This window comes from Oreochromis aureus, linkage group 22 (genome assembly GCF_013358895.1).
Source record: "Oreochromis aureus strain Israel breed Guangdong linkage group 22, ZZ_aureus, whole genome shotgun sequence".
Lineage (NCBI taxonomy): Eukaryota > Metazoa > Chordata > Actinopteri > Cichliformes > Cichlidae > Oreochromis > Oreochromis aureus.
The window spans coordinates 31,260,187-31,286,649 of NC_052962.1; the positions used below are offsets into that span (position 1 = coordinate 31,260,187).

General features: G+C 42.0%; 2 protein-coding genes across 3 annotated transcripts in view; both read right to left on the reverse strand.

Moving 5' to 3' along the window:
* Positions 1–229: 229 nt before the first annotated feature.
* Positions 230–12,953, reverse strand: tcf19l (transcription factor 19 (SC1), like). 2 transcript variants are annotated; one of them, XM_031754784.2, is made up of 6 exons: positions 12,765–12,953; positions 11,180–12,204; positions 5,972–6,141; positions 3,820–4,213; positions 3,072–3,567; positions 230–2,632 (listed from the first exon to the last, which is right to left on the reverse strand). In XM_031754784.2, the coding sequence occupies exons 2-6, from the start codon at positions 11,448–11,450 to the stop codon at positions 2,293–2,295; spliced, it is 1,671 nt and encodes a 556-aa protein (XP_031610644.2). In that variant the 5' UTR covers positions 11,451–12,204; positions 12,765–12,953; the 3' UTR covers positions 230–2,292. The 2 variants fall into 2 exon arrangements, with proteins under 2 accessions (XP_031610644.2, XP_031610643.2); XM_031754783.2 differs by having other exon boundaries at positions 12,740–12,953.
* A 4,054-nt stretch (positions 12,954–17,007) lies between these two features.
* LOC116331937 overlaps positions 17,008–26,463 on the reverse strand; it is a 32,408-nt gene continuing 22,952 nt past the window's right edge. Inside the window, exons 9-10 of the mRNA XM_039605195.1 lie at positions 26,206–26,298; positions 17,008–23,608 (exon numbers count right to left, since the gene is read on the reverse strand). Of these exons, the coding sequence (XP_039461129.1) occupies positions 23,165–23,608; positions 26,206–26,298 (537 nt within the window). The 3' untranslated portion in view covers positions 17,008–23,164. The remainder of the gene's footprint in view (positions 23,609–26,205; positions 26,299–26,463) is intronic.

Genomic DNA, 26,463 nt, shown 5'->3' on the forward strand with positions numbered 1-26,463 from the left:
TGACGGCTCATTTTAAAACAGCTGTAACTGCGGGGGTCACACAAGCATCCTTTTAAAGACACCTCTAACTGTCTGGCGAGCCACATGAAAGCGAAAAACAGGTGCAAGCCAAGGTGCCGTTATCAGAGCAGCACGCCGCCGAACAGCAGTGAGTGATGTGGTGGAGATGGCACACATTTAAGAGAAGTCATGAAGGCGTAAACAGACGTTTAAATATCAAACGAGAGAATGCGACACTTCCATCTTTACTGGGGAATAAAACTGCAAACAAACTCCATTTAAGACACCCGAAGATCAGCAGAGAGAAAGAACAAACAATTTCTTTTAAGACTGTTAAACAGGAGCAAACAGGTCATTAAACCCTGAATTTCACATGAGGTCATATTGTTAATCTGTATATAACTAACATTGTATTATTGCAGCAGCGTGAAGAAACACGTATTTTATTGTGATATGTTGTTGAACATCAAAATGGACAAAAATACTCAAACTACCAAAAACAGTTTGCGTACATTAAGATGCTTGGATTTTTTTTTTTTACTCAATCCACTGAATTGAAAATGAAGTGATAAATCAGTGCACAGATTTTTGATTTTTTTTATATATACACAAATATATTTTTCTCCTCAACTATTTGCTGGATTTCTGACAATCAGCAAAGCAGCAGGAGAGGCTGTCAGCATCCAAGCACCAGTGAAACTGACAAAATCCAAGTTAAGTGAACTGCAAGCAATCAATGTTACAGTCCACATCAACCTCTATCGACATTAGTATGTAAAATATATATATTTATGGGTTTTTTTGTTTTTTTCCCCCCCGTTTTTGATGTTATTGCTCAAAAAAAAATGAAACTTTCCACACATTCTCCCACTTTAAGCTCGCTCAGAGAACTGCAGTGCTCCCATTGTGGTACAATAAAAGGAAAAAAAAAAAACACATACAACACCAGCACAGACTTTTCATTACAACACTATCATATCTCATCTGAACAGAGATGGAGCTATTATAAAGACTGTAAGAGTGGAGCAGAATTGAGTGGGGAAAAGAGGCCGTTTCCACTCCAGATGAGCCAGAACATGTAGAAATTTGGAATTAAATAAAAAGCAAGGTGCTTGAGAAAGATTTTGGCGTTCCACACTTTGATTTCATACTCACACGCAGCACCGAAGTGAAGATTTCTCCTTTTCAGAGACAGTTCAGTCAGGTCCAGCCCTTTTCACTCAGGACTGAAGCACCCATTTTGGCCCCACAGTTCAGTAGTGTGAAGAGTCTCTTGAAGGTGGAAGCAGAGCTGAAGAGACGACCCTAAAAATCATCTGTGACATCAAAACTCATCCCACCAGTCAGAGGCGACAAGATCATTTTTATGAGTCTGTTTTTTTCCTGTTACACCAGCGGATTATACGACATGACATTTGACTGGTAATGAGTCCTGCCTTCAGCAGCCGCCACACTGCCAGCCTGCACTCAGTCACAAACATCCCTCCCAGAAACCAGCAGCTGCTGCTGCCGCCAGAAGTGCCTTCAAACATTTGATTAGCATCCCAGGAGCACTTCTCATCAGCAGCATCAACACAAGTCTGCTGACACATTTCTTGGCATTTCACATCGAATGATTACAGATCTACTCCTACACAGCAGCTACCACTCAAGAAAGCCGCACTCAAATCTCTAATGAAGTCTGATTACCAAGCAAAATTTTTTTTAATGGCTTTGAAATTGTGAAGGTGGCAGCGGAACAAAATTCAGGACGTTAAAGAGCTTTTTATAGAGTCCAGCAATGGCCTGAATTTTCCTGAATGCACTTCGCTCCCTGGATAGCCACAGCCACGCTGGGGATGTGCTCAAACATTGTGTTTTCCTGCTCTGATTGCACCTCTCCAGGCAGTCAAAGCCATAATGAAATCCAAGCTGAGACATTTCATTAGAGTTGTGCCTCCTTCTCCAAAAGCCTAAGCTCTGAGGCTGAGTGGGCTCGAGGCTCGTGGAGTAACTCTGTTACTGTTGGGTCACAAATGCTCAAACTTTGTCAAATCAGGATGTAAAAAATATCAAAAGAAATTCTTTTCTTGAATTAACAGCCACGTTTGAGGCGAGAGAAAAGCGCCGCGTGCTCGTGCAGAGCGGCTCAGCGGTCATTAGATGAAGTCGCAGCCCGTCTTCAAAGGAAAAAATCTTAATTTCCACTTTATGACTGAAAAGAAGCATTTAAGGAGGGGAAAGTGTCAGCTTTAAAGTTCAAAGTGAGGCTTCTGATTTCATTTAATCATCCAGAATTTGGCTTCCCTCCTGTCAGCGACAGCCGCAGTGGAAGTCAGCGTTGGGGTCCATCAGGAGTTTCTTGCGGTCGACGTGCAGACAGTCTATGTGGTACCAGGCGTCGCACACGTCACACTGGATCCACTGCACCGTGTCCTGCTGGGGCAGCCGGCACCGTGGCGCCGCGCACGGCTCCACCGTGCCAACCATCACGTCGTCCTCTTCCTCGTCGTCTTCGTCCTCGTCCGAGGAGGAAGAGGAGGAGCCGGAGGAGGAGGAGGCCGAGGAGGTAGAGGATGAAGATGAGGAGGATGGAGAGGGCAGGGAAGGCCGTGGTGGGAGGGGGTGTTTCCTGGGGCGGCCGCGTCGCTTACTTCAAGGAGAACAAAAACATAAACAGGAAGAAATGAGAAGGACTGATGGTGACATCACAAAAAACAGACGAACAAATATGATTTCTTTTTTTTTTAAACTGTTGCCTTTCAACTCACGCATTAAACCTCTAAAAGGGATCCACAACTCTTACATCATGTTGTAGTTGATCTGACTTTCAAGCAGCGATTGGCACCAAAACCTCATCAGAAAACAGTTTAACGAGGTCAGAACCGAGGGAAAGAAAGGGTTTTCTGACCGGTTGTCCTTTACAAACAACAGGTTTGTGCATCTGGTCTGAATCCCGAGCTTGTGCCTCACAGAGGAGTTCAGGCCTTGTTTAATATGAAGCTCCAACATTGTATAGTTTGTATATATGACAGAAAATCATATAGGGCTGTGCTTTGTAGAGATTTTTTAGAAAAACCTTCCAAACTCACCCTGTTGGATGATGAAATCGGTTGAACTGCACGCTAACTCTCTCGTCTGCGCGGATCCTCACCGACGGCGAGGCCAGGTTGTAGTTCTCCCCTCCCACCACCAGCGGGGAGAATACAGGGGAGCTGTTGGCTCTCCGCCTCCCTCTCGCTGCGGTTGGGGAGCAATGGGCAGGTTTCTGCTGGCGGAAGGCCGCGATGTTTCCGTGCACCACCGTCTTGACTCGGTTCACCTTCTCCACCTCTTGTTTGCTTGTGAAGGATGCCTGGAAGAGGTGCTCGTTGAGTCTGCTGTTTGTCATGGCTCCGTGGAAGCTGCCGATGGTCCGGATACCGACGGGGAAGGGCTTGGCCTCCAGCGGCCTGCGGATGTCGCTGTGAGTCTTGGGCTGCAGCTGAGGAGGCGGCGGCAAGCTGAAACCTTCAGATTCAGACTTGTAGAGCCTCCGCCTCTTCTTCCCACGAGCTCTCTGTCCATCCTCCACAACTCCTGCCAAAACTAAGAACAATGGAGAGAGAGGAAGGTAATGTAAGTGGAGACAGAAGCATCCACAACACTAATTTGTTCTTTTCCCTACTTTTATTTTGCAGAGAAAAGCCTTGAAAAGAAACCAGGAGTAACTTCATAAACTAATATTGAGTCTTTTTAAAAGCTGCCAAAAACAAATTTTGTGATAAAAATCTGCAGCTTCATGTCAGAAAGCTCCAGAAAGTGAGCAGTGTCATGCTGCAGCACGCCGCTGTGCTTTACCTCCTCGACTTCTGGGCTCGTCTGAGCTGTCGTCCTCCAGCAGCACCGTGTGAGCAGACTTCCTCCTGCTCCTGGAGGTCTGAGGGAGGGCCTTCGTTTGAGGCAGTGAAGCTGCGGAGGTGAATGATGGAGGAGTGGAGGGCAGTAGCAGGGAGGAAAAGCCCACGGCAAGAGGAGGCGAGGTCGAGGTGCCGGGGTCAGAGACGGTTCCCTCGTGGCTGTGGCTCCTCTTGAAGGTCCAGGCGCTGCCCTTCATCTTGCTCAGGCTGCCGATGGAGTTGAGGATGACCGTGGCTCTGTTGATGGACAGCTTCGAAAGGTCCAGGTTTGCAGCTACCTTGCGGTCCAAGCTGGTCCTAATCCTGTTCTGCAAGTCGGACGAAAAGGTTCCCGCCTAGGAAACCAGATATAAATATTTCATTTAAACCTTCACGAAGCGCAGGCCAAATGTCAATATCCAGAGGTGCGAGTCTAATTTGTCTGGCTGATGTATTTCTTCCCAGAAAAGTCATGGCACCTTTGAGATAATAAATCTATTTCTGCCTCTTGCTGCAAATCAACCTCATGCATCAGCACTTTTTTAATTGAAGTAGAAAAGTACGATTGCACATGATTTAATCTTCAAATTTCATTTAGTGACAGTATGCCTCCATGTCTTCATAGATAAAATGCTTTGGGGGTTTTGTGGGCTTGTTGTTGTTTACCAGACATTGTGGTACATTTTTATTGGCATTCTGAATACAAATAGTTCCCAGCACCACCTAATGAACGATGGCTGCACACACTTTGACGCACGAGTGGGATGGAAATTACAGGGTAACGTCGACATCAACATTTTCATTACTGTCAACATATTACACAAAAAAAGAAGGTGGAAAAAGGCATGTTAGTCCTTTTCATTAGTTTCTGTATCGATTCAGCTGTCTGTGGCAAAGACCAAAGATAACAATTTAAAAACCACTGACAAATGTAGGGTTTGTTTTTGTAAGAAAGTCCCTTCTTAAGCAGATGGTCACTGTGATTTCTAACGAATTCCTCAAACAGAAGGACATAAAGTGCATTTGTTGAAAGACATTTGGTTTCCTACTGAGTATTTAGAGCAGCAGGACTGTGGGGGACCAAATCAAAAACCTATAATAACAGTCTCTGACAAGCATCTAAAATTAATGTCCTTATCGCAACTGAGGAATATTAGTTTTCTTCCCTCATACAGCCGCTACATTAATGCTGCTCCTCTGGTAGACTACATCATGGGTCACGTGATCTTTTGCCTTGGGGGACGTTAGCCTGCAAGCAAGGAAGGCTGCTGGTGGTACAGAATGTGATTCTTACGTGCATTAAGAAAAGAAGAGACTCAGATGTAACTTTTAGGGATATTTACTGTATTTTAGCATAAAGGAGAATCAGAGCGAGCACACAAGCTTACAGATGAATGGGCACCACGATTCTGAGGCCATGCTTCTACCATGAATGTTTTTTTATGCTTCAAAATATTTATTCAGAAATCCTCTAACATCTGCAGACATTAGCAAACATAGTACAGAGGCTGGAAAAAGACTTTGAGCCCACTACCCAAATCTATCCGCCCATTTTCTTGAAAGCTTGTCCAGTTCAGGGTTGCAGAGGAGCTGGAGCCCGTCTGTCACAGGGTAACAGGACGGCACACTCTGAACTGCCTGCCACACCACTATATACACCTACAGCCAGTTTAGAACCACCAGTTAATCTAACGCTGGAGTGAAGTGTTAACAGTGACTATGGAGTCTAGAAATTTACAAATGTGCCCAACAAAACAATTTAACTATTTAAGAAAGGTTTAAAATGACTGAAATAGACACAAAATATCTGTAAACTCACTGTTTAACCTCGTCTGTTGAACTTTGCTTGAGTTTTTATATTTTCTTACTTTTAGACTCGTCGATTATTAAGTTTGTCTCTCCTGTACAATCAATGTAGACTGCTAAAAATAATAGTTAGGAATGTCTCGACTGTGTAACGTTGAGATAAGGACATCAGCAGTGTCACATGGTGCATTTACTCATGCAGCAGACAGATTTATCCTTTAACCTTAAACTTATTTTTTAAGAAAAGTGTCACCATGACTCTGGCTTCATACTGAATGTAAATAGTTGATTCCAAACTACAGACTTACCTTTGGAAGCGTGATTGCATCGAAGTCCAGCGGGCGAACTTTAACCTTCTGGAAAAGGAAGTAGAACTCCGGGTTTCCTGGAGCAGTCTGGCCTCCGAAGATCAGCGTGTCGCCATCTGAGAGTTCCCACTGTATGCCTGGCTGGAGGCGGACCTCATTGACCCACGTGCCTAGAAACACAAGACCACGAAGATTTGAAGAAATGTTAAACTAAACACTGCCGGGCACAGATCAGCCCTCAAAATAAAACATTTTAAAGGTTTCTAGGAGGTCACACTGGCATGTAGAGTAGTGGGAAACTCTCTGAAGACACAAACGAGCAACAGTTTTCCAACTGAAGGCCGATGTTACCGGAGGCCAGGTATTCACAGAGCTTTTTAATATATGAATCTGACAGGGGCAAAAAAAAAAGAATAAATCATGCAGAGCCCTGAAATAAAGTCGTTCGGTGACTGTGTGTTTACAGCTTCCAGAATTTAGGAGAAATGTAAAACAGTCTGCGAAATGGACCCAGAACTGAAGAGCTGGAAGGCTACAAGGCAATCAAACGGCCATGACAGCACAGCACAAAATGAGAAATGCGGGGCGAATACTAAAATGTAACTTTAATAGCAAAAATGAAAAATGTGGGAAACAGACTGTGAAATTACTTGAAAAATTAGGCAGTAAGGGTGCAGTTTAGATTCTGAGCCTGTCGGACAGCCACTGAATGAAGACCCAACTTTCACTCTTAATCTCCCCCTTCCTCACTCCGTGCATCTTCCTGTCCACTTCAGACTGCACTGAACACTCTCAGTAACCTGAGGTTCAGACTAACTTGTGTCCTGAATGTTTTTTCTTTGGTTCTTCTGTTTGTACATTTGCTTTTATTTGTTCTCCTGAAATTTCAGTTTACTGGTCCATTTTACACCCTCAGCTGTGAACGACCCGTTGAGACCGAATGAAATGGACCTCCTCTGTGCGAATGCTTTTCAAAGCCGGCGTGTGCAGGCGTGACATGTTATTTTCTTCATTCACAGCAGAATGCACCTGGCGGCAGGTATTGTTAAGTTTCAAACCAAATGTCTGAAACTCCTGTTTTTGTGGTGCCCTTTTTGCACAATTTTGTATCCATCAGGCTGTCCTATTATTTCTAACTGAGGCTGAAGCTGATGGCTCTTTTCTTTCCTGCAGGCTCTGAATGGGCTTTTTGGGGTTCTTCTGCAAACACAGTTGGTCCATTTGCAGTGAAAGATGATGCCTCCGCATTACGGCATCTGACAAAAATCTATCTGTTCGTGTCAGCTCCGACTGTTTGCATACGCAATAGTTATAGCTTTTATTTTACCAGGCTAAAAGAATCAACCAGGATTTTATAAAACTTTTTTTTTTTTTTTTTTAAATTTGTATGACCAATAGCTCTAATCAAACCAAATGTGATTTGTAAGTAGAGAACGAGGTGGAACATGTTTGGCATGTTTGCTTGTAAACTGACATCGCTGATTAATCCATTTATGAAACGCCTGACATTTAATTTATTTTCCGTCTGAAAACTGAACAATTAATCAAATATTTTCTGTCAGGTCTATTCTTAAGCATAACATTTCTTTTTTACGGTGAGCCTGCGGCCCGTTCGGCTGCACAGAGCAGCCGCGTGCATTTTTGCATTGGTGACACCAGCTGCCATCATCTGATAACGCCGCCACTGATATTCATAGACTCTGACATTTTAATAACAAAGGTAATCTTTTGATCAGCGATATCCTGTTAATAATATAGAATCACGTGTTCCGACCTCACTGGATGGTGTGAAGAAATTTATACACGCATTCAGTGGCCACTTTATTAGGTACACCTCGTTAATACCAGTAAATGCCTTCTTTGTGGTACAAATTTAACACAGTGCTGGAAACATTAATCAGACATGTTGGTCAATATTAACATGACAGCTTCACACAGCTGCTGCACATCAATGTGAATTTCCAGTTGCACCACATCCTAAAGGTGAGCTGGTGATTGTGGAGCCCAATGAAGTAAAGTCAAGTCATTGTCATGTTCAAGAAACCAGTTTGAGCTTTGTGACATGGTGCATTACCCCGCTGGATGCAGCCATCAAATGATGGGCACACTGCTGTCATAAAGGAACAGACATGTTCAGCAACAACACTCAGGTAAGCTGTGGTGTTTAATGAAGGCTCAGTTGGTACTAAGGATCCCAAAGTGTACCAAGAAAATTTCCCTTACACTGTTACATCACCACCAGCAGCCTCAACGCCTGATACGAGCCAGGATAGAGTCATCCTGTCCCTTTCTAGTCTCTTCTGTTGCGCAGTTCTGAGGATGCAGCCCATGGGATCTGCATCCTCAGTTTCCTGTTTATAGTGACGTCTGAAGTGGTGCGGTCTTCTGCTGTGGCCCATCTGCTTCAAGGCCTGATTTGTTATGCATTCAGAGATGCTCTTCTGCGTACACTGCTTGTAACAAACGGTTATTTTAGCTACTGTTTCCTTTGTATGAAGCAGCGTGGCGTCCTCTGATGTCTGACATCAGCAAAGTCACTTAAATCATCTTTCACCTAAAGCTCAGCTTGAACTTCAGCAGATCAACTTGATCACATGTATGTAACTAAATAAATTGCTGCCATGTGATTGGCTCATTAGATATTCTAGCTGACAACCAGCTGCACAGGTGCTTAACAAATTTATCATATTTATCACTACCCAGTGTAATGTTTATGCCACAGTATTGGTAATTACCAAAATCACTCTATGTTTCTGTACTGGTCAGTTCAGCAGTACTCTTTAATCAAAATCATCATTTCAGTGCTAAAACATCATTGTTGTTGTTGCTGTTATCCATGAGTTTTCAAATATACTGCTTTACAAAAAAGTAACATGCATCATTATTTTTTAGTTAAGATGCCAAATTACAAATTATTTAATTGCATTGCTGAACAGATACATTTGTTTCAGTGGTTGAATTTTATGCTTGTTTGATTTCTGACTTCCCAGAGAGATTCAGTGTTTTGGCTCGAATTGTGCTACAAAAACACGAATTCAGTTAGAAATTTCTGTCTCCTGTTCAAAAATAGTAAAATGTGTGAAATGTCAAGAATGCGCTGAACAGGAAAGAGGCTGTATTAAACCACTTTGTGATGCAGGCTGGCCTTTGAGACAAATGGGGTAAAAAGTGTTCTTGCAGTGTGGTCAAGTATGCCTCAGAGTTGATTGCCGGGAGCCGTACTTACAAAAATGCGTCAAGGAAGAAGAAAACGAACGCTGGCTGAAGAGAATGTCAGGGTCCTCAAGATATTCAAGTGCTAGAAGAAAGAAGACTAGGCAGAAGGATGCTCATTTACCTCTGACCTTTAGAGGTAAATGCTTCTAGATCATATTCATAGATCTCCAGATAGACCTGAGCAGACAACTGAATGAACGATGCTTAAAGAGAGCAGCTGCTAAGAAGAAATCCAGCATCCAGAAACTCCTCCAAACGCCGGACTGTTCTGAGGTTCTGGAAGAAAGCTCTCTGGATGAAAGAGTCCAAGTCTGAGCTCTTTAATCAACACGTATAACAGGTGTTGAAATATACACTCACAGGTCAGGTGTCTTAAACTGCGCTCCACTGCACTGAGTGAACACCTGTCTGAAGAACGGTGTTCATCTCTCTGACGGCGCACCTCAAACCTGATACACGTTATGCTTTGTTTAAGATGTAAAGAGGAACTTTCCCCTAAATTAAATGTGCATATTTTATCTTCTGCTGGTTGGTGCCTGTTTCTCTTGAATTTAACTGATCCAGATGGCAACTTGTCTTGTGGCACCAAAAGTGGAGCAAAGTCTCTTTCTAGAACGCACAGTTACTCAAAAATAAATAAAGCTACCAATCGTGAGCTTGTTTTAAATCACTTCATATAAGGACAATTTGCTTTCTAAAAACTACAACAACAAACCATGGCGCCAACATTACAGCGCAGCTGAGGGGCAACCCCGTCAGTGTTTACATCCTGTCACGCTGTCATTAGCACGAGCCCCTCGTCATGGCTAAATGCACATTCAGAATGTTACGCTAGCAGGTGTAACCGAGTAGTAAACAGTTCCTACACGAAACTGCTCACAACAAGGTTTGTGGATGTTTTTGAGGAGCCAGGTCAGGATTTGTGTAAGAAGACACGGCTGCTGATTTGTTTTTTTATCTAATTTTTTGGTGTTTTGAAACCAAACAGTGGGACTGCCATTTAGATCAGTTACAGCACAGAAAAATACAAACATCTCTAAAACAGATGGAATTACAGCACCGCAGACCAGAGGAGAAACGCATGGATTCAAATTTATAATTACAAATAAAACGTGTACACAATCCATTTGAAGCTAACGTCATGCTTCGTGCTCACACTTGCATGGATGGTGAAATCAGGGTCAAAGATCAGGAACAACTGAGCACAGTTTAATTACTTCCTTATCACCAACACACTTTAATTTGAGTTTGATTGTTTGTTTGTTTTTAAACAAATCAAACAGGAAGGAGAAAATGCTTCTCGGTGGGCTGAAACAATTCTGTAACTGTAACGGTTCAGATAAAATAAAAGTTCTGGGGGCAGAGATAAGAGAAGTTTTTGAAGTTGAGGTTTCAGAGATGCTCTTTGTTGGTGATGCACGTGTGCGAGTCTTTAACTGCACGTGTGCGGCTGTGTTTAGGAGCATAATGGCTCACTTTGTTTTGATAATTCAGTCGGTAAATAAGAAGAAGAATGTTTTCACTGCTTGAGTGCACAACAGAACTTTAGGGGAGGGTTAATTAGGATTTCTTTTTCAGTTTAGTTTCAGTTCAGATTTCAGACTGAAGGTTTGATTTTTATATTTCCAGAGAAGATGCAACACATTTTGAAGGCTGCTGAGTGAGAGTCCTGCAGACGTGCTGAACCTTGTCTGCTGGCAGCATTGATAACTTTGAATAAATTGACAAAGTCTCAAACTAAAGGACATTTTTTCCTGTATACTTAGAATTTTTTTAGGCCTGTTTTTTATGTCAGTTCACTGAAATGTGTTTTCACACATTTTGACCTGACTTTAATAAAATACTTCCGTTCTCAGTAGAAGTGGTGTTATTCCTGTAAGCGGGTGTGTTTTTACCTCATTCTCTTCCACAATGACTGCGGGAGGGTGTGACAGTGTGAGAATCTCAGGTTGACTGTGATGGTGTGTGTGTGATTCAGCCCTCGTGTCTCACCATGGCTGCTCCTGTCCTTAATGTGGACCCTCCATCCTTCCTCCTCTTGAGCTTCATCTCCTTCAACCGTCTCCCTCTCAGCTTCGACCTCAGCATGGATGCGGGACACCGACGGCGAGTCCAGCGTGACGTCGCACAGCTCCGCCGCTCGACCCAGACGAAAGACCGAGTGGTTCTGCGCCGGCCTGAAGGTGTACAGGTCCCGCGCCGAGTCACCCGCCGACGACCCGATCCGAAGCAGCTGGAAGCACGGCTGCACCCCGGCCAGCATGGCTTAAGCCTGTGATTGTCTGCCACCACGAAACCCCCCCCAACCTGCCCCACCCAGAGGCCACCCCTGATCTGTGACAGGCCCTGACTTAGAGCAAGCTACGATCCATTTTTGAACAAATCTGTGCTAGTGAAGTGGAGCTAAAATGAAGCCATTTGTGCTCGACCCAAGAGCACTGACAGCTAACAGCAATCTATACTTGGCGATAAAATATTCCTGACATGCACCAGAAAGCAGCAAGTGTGAAGGTTACAGACAGGTGCAGCTGCTTTGAGCAACAGGTGTTTGCATTAGTATGGAAAGCTGATGTCTTCTTGTGTCCTCCTGTGCATACATGAATAAGTAATGAGGATATAGAGGAGCGTATAAGCCGGTGAAGTGTGGAAATGAGCTCCCGCACTCTGTTATGAGCCCCAGTTTAAACAGACTAAATCCCCTGTGGAGTGGAAGCTAGAAGACGGTGGGCCCGAGAATAAAAGAGCTGCTGTGATGTGGACCGAGCGCGCGCTAATGTGCCGCAAACATTAAACCCCGGAAAAGTAAACCTGGTGGTAACAGGTGCGACTTTTAGCTTGAAAACTAATATTTTTCAGGTTTGAGCAGCTGTCACCAGAGGCCTGATCTCTCTGTGTGTGCGCGCGCGTTTGTGTGTGTGTGGAGGGGATTAAAATCCCAGACTCGCTGACATCAATTGACATCAGCCAACTCACAGGTGGGAAGCTTGACAGGGTGCAACAGCTGGGGACTGTCTAATCTGAAAGAAAACAAGAGAAAAGTCACTCAGATGTAAAGTGCTTCTTCTTAATTGCTACACTTAGTGTCTGAAGGAGGGAAAAAAACAGCTGAGAAATACAACTTATCTGACACTTAGAGAGGACAGAAAAGCTTAAAACCCCTTTTGTCACATCACATGGTGCAGGAGGTGAAGTAAGGGGATATCACACTTGTGGTAACTGTACAGCAGAGCAGAAAAAACCCTGTCAGCTGCACTTTTTTTCTTTTTAAGAGGCTGCTGCATCGTGCATCAGCTGCCTGCGGACTCCTTGACAATCACGGGATCAGCACACAAAGCAAAGCACACAAACCGAAACAAATTAAGCCAAAAAACTTATTTCTTCAAATAAAATTTCTATATATTCTCGTTTAATCCGCATAATATTTGACGAAGCCCTAAGTGCCTGGTGTTAAAATGAGGTTTAAGATAAACAGTGTTTGCCGATCAGAAGCAGGCTGAAGCTAGCTGACGTTAGTTCCTTGTAGGTGGAGTGAAAGTCAAAGCAGCCACTTACAACAATGAAAAAGCTGTGCACCCACTTCATGTCTTTAAATCCTCAGATCCACGCAGATTGACTCAATCCACGGCTCAGCGGGGGGATTTCACCCATAAAACATCGGCTTAGCTTTATTTTTCTGCGGTATTCTGTCGCCGCTGTTTGCCGGACTTCGGTGGGGCTTCTCGCCGTCTTTCCTCCCAGGAGGAAGTCCTTTGAAATTTGGCGCGCCACTCCGGGAGCTTCCTTGCGCGAGAAGCGACGTCACGTCCTGCTCCGCCCCCATTGGCTGCGGGCCAGGGCGCCTTCAGCGGGAGCAGGAGCGGCCCGGCCGGAGGAGGAGGCCCGAGGCAAGTGCCACAGCTGGGCTAGCCACTTTACTCAAGCTCAGCAGGCCAAGCTGCCGCATAGCGAGCAGTAAAAGTAGTTTAAAGAGATTTTGCAGAAGTTCAACAGACAAAAAAGGGTTAAACTCAAACACAGGGCAAACAACAAAGTAATATATTTAGCAGCTCATATTGTTCTCACAAAGACAGCTGTGAACAGGACCTGAAGTTAAGAACAAGCTAGGAAAATACTGTTAGTGCATACATGCTGGTGCTGTGCAGCACTGCAAAATTTGGTATAGATCTGATTACTAAATATAAGTAAAGCTGTATAATAACTGAGCTCTGTGTATGCCTGTACAGGCAATAACATAAACTCAATGAAAGTTTAGTTATATAGCGCCAAATAGCAACAGCAGTCACCTCGAGCTGCTTTATATTGAAATGTGAAGACCCAACAATATAGCAGAGAAATCCCCAATAATTAAACAATCAAGCACTTGATAACAGTGGCAAAGAAAAACTCATTTTTAACAGGAAGAACCAGGATCAGGTAGGGGCAGCCATCTGCTTCGAACATTTGGGGGTGATGGGAGAAAGACAGGATAAAAAACACACACTGTGGAAGTGGTTATTAATGAAAGCAGTGAGATGACTCATCATCAGTTTGCAAATTCTGAACACATTTTAATGCCACACTGTGATTTTGACTTACACAATCATTAGTTAGTACAACAAAACACACCTTTTCCTGTATTTTGAAATGGCAATCTTTAAAGATCTGAAATGTAAATGTGTTTATCTCCAAAGCACTTCGGGTCAGCTTATGTTGTTTAAATGTGCACTTTATAGCATGAATGAGATAAAGCACAATACATTATCTCATTTATCCATATAAACGCGCACTAATGCAGGCACTTTTTTCTACGTTTAAACTCTTTATCTAATATCCACACTCCAATAAACACAACTCATGGTTCAGTATCTTGCCCAAAGACACTTTGGCATGCAGAGTGGAGCAGCCAGCAATTAAACCACCAACCTTCCTGTTAGTGGATGACCCGCTCTGAGCCACAGCCATCCCAGCGGATGTCAATGGCCTGCCAGAACTGCCCTGCCGACGGATCCAGTTCAGCCCGCTGGCTTTGCAAAGTGTGAAAATTGAATTGAAGTCCGAAATTACTCTAATTTTCTAATAAAATGAACTGCTATTCCAATGTGGTGGAGCTTCCATGTGCCTGCTACACGGGAGTGGAAGTGCATAGAAAGTTAAAAGTATTTCCAGAGCTTGACAACTTATTTAAATTATAAAAATATAAAATACTAATACTTCATTCCAAAAACTCCACATGTGCAGGTTTTGTGGTTTTTCACTGTGATCTGTAAACTGTAGATTCAATCAGTGTAGTAAAACTGATGAATTTTGTTACAATTGTGCTTGTTTATCTTCTTTATTCTCAGTTGTTTTATAAATGGATCTCTTTGTAAATGAGAAGAACCACTGAAGAAGAAACTATGCCTCATGATGTCGAGTAGTCTTTAAGATATTCTGGAAAAGTCTGTGTTCACTTAGGCCTTTGTTTGGTGGTCTGATCAAATTAGAATTATAAACTGAGTCTAGAGGGCTTTTCATTACAGCAGAACTGAGTTTATCCAACAGAGTGGTTTCCTCAAAGTTGCAGCACACTTATTTATGCTGTACACACACAGTAACTCTATGCAGCATAAATAAGTTTAAGTATAGAAAACATTAAAGTGAAACACGATGGTAGCGCAGTGCGGCGTTGCCTGACAGCAAGAAGGTTTCTGGTTTCCGCCTCAGGCTGTCGGGATGTTGATGCGTGGAGTTTGCATGTTTTCCCAGTGCCTGCATGTGTGTCTCAACTGGTCTCAACTATGAGATTAGATGGACAGAAGAGAGTGAAACAAACTAAACCCACAGAAAACTGCAGTAAATTCTCCAAGATGCTTCAAACACCCTTTGTGCCAAGTCCCCAGAAAATCTTGCACAAGCCTCCTGAAATCATCTTATTTACACTCACACATCATAAAGTCCGATTTGAGATGAGAAAAGAGAAACCCAAGAGTCTTCATAGGTCAACTCACAGTCACGGCTAAACATATTATTCTGCACAAACACGAACATCAAGGGGAAGTAACAGCAAGAGAGACACTGTCGAATATGTCAATAATAGCAGCAGGCACGTTAATAGTCCTCATTTGTATTTGTGTCGTTTTTATGTGATTCTGTTAATGTGAATTTTGTTAATTTGATGTAGCAGGAGGAGCGAGTCAGAGGGAGCATTTATTCTCATTTAACTGTTTATTATTAGTGCCTGTTTAGAGGGAACCCATACATGATGATATTTATAAGAAAATATGATTCCTGTTGGTGTGTTTTTGCATTTTGTCATTATCTGTGATTCGGGATAATGTTTCTTAAAACTCTGCACTACAACCACTAAAGCACTGAGATAATATTATGCAAAAGGACTTAAGAGGCACCAGTGGCTACAGGCAAGCACTGCACAATCAACTGGAGTGCTTTCATCACTACTTCCTATTACCTCTGGGTATATTTAGGTGAACTTAAAGAATTCAAAATGTGCTCTGTGCTTTCTTGGGAAAGTGGTTACCTTCTCTTACAGATTAAAACCATTTATATATAATGTGGCTTTCCTGATACGTTTTGGAAATGCGTGCTAATCCTTTATTGAAGTTCAAATGAAAAATACTTGAGTTGAATGAAGGAAACGGAAAGAGTACCTTAAAAAGCAGCGAGACAAAAATATAAATCTCGTCATTTGCTCTGGGTTGAAAATTCATTTAATTGGAATTATTCATTCATTACAGAAAAAGAGAGGAGCTTTACAAAAGTATGTGCCATTATGCCAAAAGGTCTCAAAGGTAATACAAATAAGCACTGATGTATCCTTCAAGCAAACCAGGCTTGTTTATGGCAGTACACTGAAGTATTGTTAGAGTCAATGACTGCATGTGTGACCTGAAAGACCTGATTTCTTTTTAAAACAAAACCAAGATGTTCATCAGAAAAGAAGAAAGGAGAGGAAAGCAATCGGACCAGAATTCCTGGTATCAATCAAACAGGTACAATCGTGTCTCCTTGAATCGTTTTGTCTCACTTCCTGTGACCTAGACTCACAACATTAACACAGATTTCTGTGTTTCAGTGTTTTTTTCTTCATAAAAGTCAGTCAGATGTCAGCACAACCTGCATATTTCTCACATTTTTCTCCAGAAATGCAGACTAAAAGAATTACCCTGTTTTGTATCAGACTTTAAGAGCTTGTCTTTCTACTTTCTCCATTTAATTTCATTGATCAGCATAAAGAGAGACACTTCACTTTCATATCAGGTGATAAAAACAGTCACCTTCTAGCTTTTTAGTGTAAAGTCCACTGAGACAAAAGATCACGGCCCCGATCAAACTGAAAGAGAAAGTGAAATGATCCCAGCATCAAACACAGTCCTAAATAAAACAGAGTTGTGTTTTTCAGAAAAAGCTATAACAGTAATATTGACAATAACAATACTTCTGATGGGCTAAAACAACAAAGAGGATCCAGTTAAGCTTCAAGAACCACCCTGACTACCTGATCCCTATAAGCCAAGGAGATTAAACTCACACAGGTAGACTTACTAAACAGACCAGGCAAGATGCAAGGTGAACCCAGTGTCAATGTAATATTCAGATCACATAAACTAAACATCTGGAATACAAATTTTAATGCCACTTAGAGTCAGATCATGCATTTCAGATTTGAAATAGACATCAACTTGACAATTAAGAGTTTCAGTCTATGCACATTACGCCGTATGTTAAAGGAGAATACCAGCATCAAGGCAATATCTCATTTTAATGCATGCCATTTCATTTTTGTCAAAAACAGAATGAAAAAGTTAAATATGATAAAAACAAATTTCAAAGACTAAATCAAATAAAGGCAAAATTCTTTAATATTTCACATGTTTATCATTTATTTCATACTGGGTGTTAATAAATGCAACAAACATCCACTTCTGAAGGAAAATCAATTTTTATGATGAACAAATGGCAGAAAAGCACATGTGAAAAAGCACTAATATTCATCCTCAAGTCACACTCGCTGCTGAATCCCTGCAGTGAAAGGTGATTTTGTTTTTTTAAGGTTAAGGAGGATCATGGGAAACAGCCACGAGTTCACAGTGAACTCTGGTGGCCGCCTGTACAGAAAAGTGCAGTTCACATTATTATTATCAATATTAGGTCACGTCTGCTGTCCCACAAGCAATCTACTGGTCGGCATGCTGCAGTTACACTAACTCTTAGGTATACTTGGACAGCATATATAGGCTATAATATCAGAGTAAGGAGAAATACTAAGCACAGCAAGAATAATTTTGTGCTCAATGTGATGCTATAAAAAGTCCAGACAATGAAAGTCATTCATTCAAAGGAGGTGAGTTTTTAAGCATATCCACTTCTCTCCTCTGAGATCAAGTACATTTATTTCAAAGTAAAGACAATGATTATGTGATTATTTTTTCATACGTACATTTTTTTACCTTTTCTTACATGAAAAACATCCGCAGGTGCTGGGAGGCTCGCGATAGGTCAGAAGTTTGACTACAAAACAGATTTCAAGCAGAAAATGGTACACTGCATTTCTGAATAATTCACAATGCTGCTCAGAGCCGAAGTGCTGCTGAACCCGGATCAGTTTGTCCAAAAGATTACCGGCAATATTAGCGTGGTAAAATATTGCACTCAGAGTGATGGAGTGATAAGTGCTTTCCAATTAGTTTCTCCAATTATCCGTCATGAATCAGAGATGAGACTAAATTCAATCACAAAAGCCACTGATTTGAACTGGAGTGAATTAAATTTAATTGATGTGAGAGTCAGAAGCTGCAGTGAACAGTAGTGTGGGTATTTCGTGCGAGAGTGTATTTCTGTTATGATCAGAGGTATTAGCGCACTGCCACACTGCAGACATCATTTCGTGTTTTTTTTATTATATTCTTTGGATTTACAGAGAATAGTAGATTAACAGAAGAGCGAATCTACCAGAACTGAAAGAACATTTTATTAAATCTCCCCCTACCCACACACGGATCAACACTTCTGTTCTGAGAGGCTTTGTGAATAGCGGCTCAGATGTGTAATGAAAGAGAAAACATCAGACTGAGGATGAATGACAGCAAGTGAAATCCTTTCATAAAGCCTATGTCAGCCGTGATTGCCTGAACCTAAAGTTTTATTATTCCAGCAGGCACAGGCTGCGATCCAAAGGAGGGCGGTGTCCTTTCACCCTGCCAAGCGCAAAGTGCCCTCCAAAAGAGGCTTTATGATGCACGTTCGATCTGAAACCTTTCATCTTTATAAAGTAAAATGCATTTGAGAAAGTCTGCTGCTCTCAAAATTGAAGTACACAAAATAAAATGTCGACCAGGATCTGAAATATCTGCACGTAAATGTTAAATCTTCCTGATGAATGCATGTCAGATATTCTGATGTGATGCTTTCATAACAGCTCAGACTGAACAGTAAGGATAGCAGGCAGATATTTGTCTTGAGCAATACCTGGGGCTCCACAAAGGACTCCGTATATCTGCTGAATATCTTGGCAGCCCGTGCAGCAGATGTACCCCGCTGTGGTTAAATGGAAGTTTGTTTTTTTAAAATTCGACTTAGCATACAGCAACATTTTGAATAATATGCTAATTTCGTTTCTTGTGCCACAGTAAAACTGCAGCACGTCTGGCAGCAGGACAAGAACAGCATCCTAGTTAAGATGCATCGTTTCCATCTAGCTGCTAGCTTTGCAGATGCCAGATAAATGGCTTACGCTGTCTCTGAGGAAGATTAGCCTGTACAAAAACTAACAGGCTGAATTCTCTGAATCTTGGTGGTCAGGTGCAGCATGATCACAAGAGGAACGCATTTCTGATGCTTTAAAGTTGATAAATGAGTCGCTGGCCTTGGTACAGGATGCACCCTGATTGCTTATCTAGTTTAGAGGTATTTTTTTTCATGTTACCTTATCACAAACCTTCAGACACTCTGTAACTCAGAAAAAAAATCCCAAGTGTGCTGCTAGTTCACAAGTTATAAAACAAGCAAGCAAACGATGAGTCAGAAATCATTCACAATTTTATTTCTCCCTCTCTCTCTCCATATATATGAATATAGTGAATTGTGTGTATATATAGTGAATATATATGCTAGGTCTAAGTGTCTGGTATCCTTTTTCCCCATCGTGCACTTAAAATGTACCACAATGTTCTACTAAATAGTGTAAATACAACTACTACAAAAGATACAATCGCACTGTGCTGAAGTTAAATGACAAATTATTTCAGTTTATGACACTGAGAAAATCTGCATTAATACCCAAAATACTGCCAGTTTATTAGATTGATGCTGTTATGTTTTAACTGTGTGACAGCAGCAGAGAATCACCTGACTGATATTTAAAAGTTTGATCACAGACAGCTGTCTACACAGAACTTCCTTTATAGACATCAACCAATAACGAATGAGTGAATGATTTCAGACACGACCAGAATCACCTGGGACTTTCCTGAAGTTATAGATTTGGGCAAGAAACCAAAGAAGCGTGCACGAATTCATGTAAAACAGATGTGCTTCTTTACATATCATCAATTTATTATCCTGTAACTATATCCTGCTGGCCTGCATTTGTTTGGATTTCTGGAACTTTATGTGAATCCGACATTCCTGCCCCGGTCTCGGAGGCAGTACGAGGTTAAATCAACAACGCTCGTGATGCTTTGCACCCCAGAGGCAGCCGAGTCTCCGCTGACATCAGCTTTGATGAAAGGACTTCACAGACCACGACCGAGGCCCAGACACACAAACATGGCACGAGCTACGAGTCTTCCCAGCTAAAGGCATAGTTTTCTGCTTACTGTCGATGTGTGGTTAAAGGATAAATGCAGCGTTTTAATAGTATAAAATCTTGCATAAGCCTTGCAGTAAGAAATATGTTAGTATTTTCACACTATACACATGCAGATCACATATCTGTATATTTACAACAGTGAAAAAAGGATAACTAAGTGAGCATGATCATGTTAGGATGTGCTACGCCTGATTCCTCTTTCCTGTGGGTGACAGTAATGTGTAAGTGCTATAATAGTAATATTGCTTTAGAATTAATTCAAACTCCACTGACCATCAATTTGCTCACCTAACAAGAGTTTTGGAAGCCCCTCAGTTTACACATATATCAGATGAAGTCCCTGCATGAGCAAAAGCACATCCATAGAAAACAGCCATATAAAATCATTCAGTCACATTAATGTAGGGCACGCAAGTCATTGTAAACACATGACGCTGAAATACGCAACTCAAACTAAGTTTTCCTGAATAAGAAGGGAACGAGCTAATAAAAAGTCTGTGTTTGCAAATAGCTTTACTGTATTTACAATAGCTGCTTCTTATCTTTTACCCTTTTTAAGTACAGTGCGAACCCTTTTTTACATTTAAAAAGGGATTACTTGTTAAATTTTGTGCTTTTCTTTGCCAGGCATTGATTATCTGCACCTGTCTGACTGCTATTAGTCACCCTGGAAGGTTTGGATCGTAAATCTCTCAGACTTTTCCAGTTGACATTGATTCGGTTACAGCATGAGGTAGCCGTACTGCTAACAGCTGTCAATGGCAAACATAATAGTGATATCGAAATGTGGACTCGGTGATGAAGATAAGTGTGGTTCGGGTGTAATTCAGAGGGTGTAGCACGTGGCCGATGTTGCCGTGACACAACCTTGGTGGTATCACAGACTGTCGGGCCCCGCGGAGGACAGGACATGCCTGGACGCCGTTTCGTCAGCGCCGTGAGATGCCTCGCTCTCGTACTGTGGTGTAAATCAGCTTCCCGTGACCTGGATTAGCCCACGGGCCCCTTTCACAGCGAGGAAGGGGAACCAATTAGTCAGGAGCAGTTGTTAGGATGGAGAGAGCTTAATCTAATTGACTCTGTTCATGCTTCTTTTAAAAAATGTTTTATCTGCCATCACTTATTCCATTTCTCATCTGTAGCGTCTGTGTGTGTTCTCCCACAAAATGTTTTCATTGCTCTTAAGTGACCGCTAATTTACCAAACCTCCCTGTGTAAAAAGAAGCCCCTTCAAAAGCAGAAGAAAAAGCAGATTTTATTCAAGGATGTAATTTAAAAGAGATTTGACTACATCCCCAGCCCATTCTGCGGCCTCTTTTTAAAATCACGCTTTTAAAGCTCAAATCTGCAGCACGATGTCAGGATTGCCCTTGAGTAGATGAAAGGTGGTCGTGCAGCACTTAAACTTAAACATCGCTCTTACTTCAGTGATTGAACAGATTTTGAGCGATGCCTTTGTAACATTGTAACAGCTAAGTCAACAACACTGGACTATTATATAGTAAATTATGTGATAAGTTGGGATTCATAAAGCACAAGCAACAAGTTATTGGTTTAACCCTTAATTTGTGATTTGTATCTTCTCCTCTTTTTAATTTCCTGTTTTTAATGGGTTGAATTGACTCATGCCTCCATACGAAGCACTGAGTGTCTAATAATGTTGTTTCGGTTTACACGAACCACCCCTCCACACACACACACACACACACACACACACACACATTTACACTTCTCACGACTTATTCAGTCTCCTTCTGTTGAGGCTGTGGGCTGCATCGTTATCGCAGACTGATCCAAACTGTGCCTTTCCACTCACTTCATTTTGGCAAACAACCGGGCTACAATAATTGGAGCACCGTGAGATGGATTGGGGCTGAGATGAAAATAGGGGGCTTTAAATCATGCAAGTCATTTATCTGTTCGCCGAATAGAACACTGTTCCATCTCTGTCGTCTCTTTTATCACCGCTCCTCACTCGACGGTGTCCGTGAATTGGTCCGTCTGCAAAGAGACCGAGAATCCAATTACGTTCTCAGGAGCCGTTCCAAAAGCCCCAGACGTGTTGCGCGCTAGTCTCTGGATTTTATTTTCCTCTGACAGGGCTTGTGACAACTCCCTTGGGTGGGTAAAACAGATGAGGACAGTTTCTGCAGTTAGTTGTTGCTCTTTTGGGTGGTTTTTTTTCTTCTTTTTTTGGCTTTTATCATTAGTGCAAGTGAGATGAAGTGGACGTTTAGGCGGTTTTCTCTAGATGATGCGTTGAAATTTGGCAGATTTGACACATTGGATATAAGAAAAGGGGAAACAGCCATCCAGTAGTAGGGTACTCAATCTAATCTAGCTTGTTTCACTTTGCAGGTTTTTGAGAAATAATACCTCGAGTAGATTTTTCTCCGGGTAAATGACTGCTGAAACAAGCACTTTTGTCGGAGATGTGGAGGCACTTTCCGACATGCTTGTACTGTTAATAATAGAGAGGCTGCGTGTGGGTGGGCTGAAATGCAATCATCACTGTGTTTGTCTGATGCAGTGAGAGCAGACAAAAGTGCTGTCATTCGCCATTGGAAAGGGAGACGCTCTCTGCTGTTATTGTCGTTAGTAGCCTTGGTCCTAGAAAATAATGTCTGATTCCTTGATGCGCGCTGGCTCTACCTGTCAAACTGTCACACTGCTGTCACATTTTTTGACCACTATTCACAGGAATCAAAATCATTTGATCCCCTTCAGGCGTTTCCCTAAAACTGATGAATGTGTTTTACCCTTTTCGTGTCATCACAGCTTCTTTTGTAAGCCTATGCTTCTTTAGCTGGCATGCAGTCTACTCTAATGTCAGCAATGTCCTGTAGATCTGAACTATGATAGCTACTCTAATGTTTCATTTAAATGCATGCATTTTCCAGATGCACGGAGCTGCTTTTGATACAGCTCGGGGGTTTCTATTTTTACCTTTCATTTTTCAGAGCATATTGCTTTAAATTTTGCATTGTGCATTCTGAGCAACTGCTGCTTTAGTTATTTTCTTCTAGGCTAGGCTAAACATCCGGATCCAAGCTTTAACATTTGTCTGTGATGTTGCTTCTTATGCAGTGATGAAGGACTTGATGGTGTTGAGATATGAGAAGTTCCTGCCAGACGACTGTGGATGTGTTAGGAGAGGTGAGCTTAAAAAAAATACACCCTGGTACTCCCTCTCAGGTGCTCTGGGCCGTTTCCTCCTTCTGCTCACCTTCTCCACTCTCAGCCCCTCCCTCTGACTTGGCTGTATCTGATTCAGCAGTGCCTCTGGAGGCGGTTCCCGGTGATGCAGCGCCACGGAGGCTTCCGTCAGGCGTCGCAGCTGCGAGCGAGTGAGGATTAGAGATGGGGCTCAAGGCAGAGTCAGGGGTTTGGCTAGCGCTGAGGTCGCCATCGGGGACCACAGTGGCCTCCAAGCCCTCGGAGTGCGATCCTTCAGAGATGGCTGGAGGGGAGGCGGCATTCAGCAGGGGCTTGTGGGAAGCGTAGGTCATCGCAGCATCCGTGTCGCTGTCCAGTGGGAGGCCAGAGCTGGTGAACTCGACTCCGGAGTCACTCATCTCCAAAAAGTTATCAGAGTTGAGAGTGTGGTAGCGGCCTGGTTTGGACACCTCGAGGCCCTGCATGAAAAGAGGCAGGAGATGAAAGGCAAGCTAAATATACAATTCAGAAGAGTTACAATGCAAAGTAAGATGAAAGGAAAGATAAAGAAGGAAAAGATGAGTAAAAGAGGAGAAAGTAGGACCCAACAAAAGATGAAAGTAAAACACAAAGTAAAGTTTAAAAAAACAACAACTAGAAAGTAGAGAGGCGATAAAGCAAAAGAAAGCCAGGTAGAATGGTAAAGAGGAAAAATATTATACAGGGACAGAGGGCTGAGATGAAAAGACAAAAGAAGCAGGAGTCGAAGTGAGTACAAAACAGATGCTCCCAACAGAGCGCAGGAGGTGAAGGAAGGAGGTGATACAGGATCGAAGAACGGAAGAAAAAGAAGTGGTTAAAATTTAGGTCAGAGGAAAAAATAAAGTGAATAATTTATGTACATTTCAACCATATTTATAGAGTTACCTCACCATGTCCTGCAGCCATCCCTACTCTTATGTTACATGGACACAAACAAAGAGGTGCAGCAAAATGATAAAGAAAAACACCTGAATAGATCAAATCAGATTTATACTAAATGTTTGGCCTGTAAGATGTGGGCTACGCCTGCTTTCAGTGTGAAATGTAGAAACCACATTTTCATTGTTGTTGTTCCTGAGACGCAAAGCTCTCTGTTGTCACATGCATGTTAATGTAGGACAGCAAAACTCAATTTAACATTTACCTGTAAGAAATGTTTGTAACAAACAGACTAAATTTAATTTACATTTAATCCAGATGCTGCTGAGTTCTTTGATTTTTGAAACAACAAATTTAGAAAAGCAACTGTAGTTTTATTGTGATATTCCACGTTGGAGCCCAAGAAGTCCTGTGGGAGCTTTAATCAACCGTTTTAAAGGACTCCCTGAACCTTGACCGCTTCACTTTCTTTACTCCTTTATTGCAGTTATAAACTTGAGTCTAATTTGTTCCACTGCTGAGTGCAGCGTGTAAGGTCGATTGCATTTTAATTACTCTTGGCACTGAGGTGACATTTTATAGCAGGTAGTTTCTGAGCAATCTCAAACACAAAGATGGGCAATGATGTTTCTGTCTTTAAATCTTTTTTAATCTTTTTTTAATTAATATATTACTTTGAGCGGAAACTTTTCCAAAAGTACATCAAGTGTTGGACATTATTAAGCTTCAGATTGTTCTCTTAATCAAGATCAAGACTTCAGTCTCAGACGATATTGCTCTAATCATTCTTGTATCTACAGCTCTTATCACTAATAATTATGTAACCTATAAAAGCTGATGGTGAAACTCTTCTTCTGTTGACCTATTAGCCTGATTTTCATGCCAGGACCAAACAACATCGCACAAAGATAAGAAGCTGGAGCCAAAGCTGATTATTCAGACATCCACTGATGGCACAAAAATGCTTATTCATCTGGCTACACACCAGTATTCTTATTATCCTTTATTAGCTAAACAAAAAATGCATCTAGTCTAGGTTTACACTAGTCAAAAAAGCAACATGAGTTTTACATCATGAATATTTGAATATATTTTCCGTCTTTGTTTTAATCCATTTCTCAGCATATCATTTTAATCCCTTAGATAACACAAACTTCTTCTGTGAGTAGTTGTTGGTTCCCGTTGATTTTAGTCAATGGCAGGGCGGTAATTTGTTTACCGAATACAAATAAGCTCACTTCACTCCTCAGAAAAGGTTCAGTTTACTACATTCTTGTTCCAGTGGTCTCAAAAATACAAATATTCAGTGTGTGCACAACACTGTGATCAGTGTCATCATGCTGCAAATGACTGAAGCTGATCCAGGCCAGTTTATTGAGTTGTTGCTGCAGCCTTACATGACCCTGAGAGCACCACGTCTGAACTTGGTGGAAATGTGACGGGACAAAGATGAGCTGCTCCAACCTGTACCTCTGCCAGTCGTGCAGCTGCACCCCAGGAAAATGTTTGGACACACTGTCAGAGCAGCTCGGGCTTTGCTGGATCAGGATCACATCCAGACACTTTCCTGCATTTTGGCTGTTACTGAAAAAGCCTGAGATATGCAGGGTCGATGTAATCATCACTGGCAGCCACAACCAATGACCACTGCACAGCTGCAGGCTATACCCAGGAATGCAGAGCAATTCCTCAGCAGCTAATCCTTACACTTGTGCAGTGCACAGATGGCTGACTGCTTGTTTCACATCCAGAGGCCATCATGTTAAATATCTCATATATACATATTTTATAGTGTTGGTCTATAAAATCTAATATAACTCCTGTTTTGAATACCAAAGTTAAAAAGGTAGCACTCCACAAAGTTCTCCAGCTGGTCGTGGGAATTGTACAGTTTTATGAGCATGTAAGAGCCATGAGAGTAGCTGTGCAACAAACTTGCCCATGGAGAGCCAAGATGTGAATCATCTTTCTAGGCTCATCTGTCTTTCAGCTTATGTGTTGCTATTTTGATGCATGATTATTAAAAATATGTATGAATTTGCAGCTAAAGAACCAAGTTGGCTATTTGAAGCTGTGATCTTTTAATTTCTGAGATGTTTAATTTATCATTTTAACCTTTTTTGCATTTAAATGGCTTTTTGTTTCCACCACTGACCTTGATGGTGACCTCTGTGCTCTCCATGGGTTTATCACACATCGACTGTGTCAGCGATTCCTCGGTGAACCTGCTGTAAGCCTCACGAACCACCTGCAGACACACACACAGAAAGACACATACAAACATACAGGAGGCATGTAAAAATCTACCGCCAGCAACAGCTGTTTTTACATGTTTGTCATCATACATGTTGTATGTTACTACAGAGGACAATGACACACATACACAGGCTACATTTAACTGCACAGGAAGCTC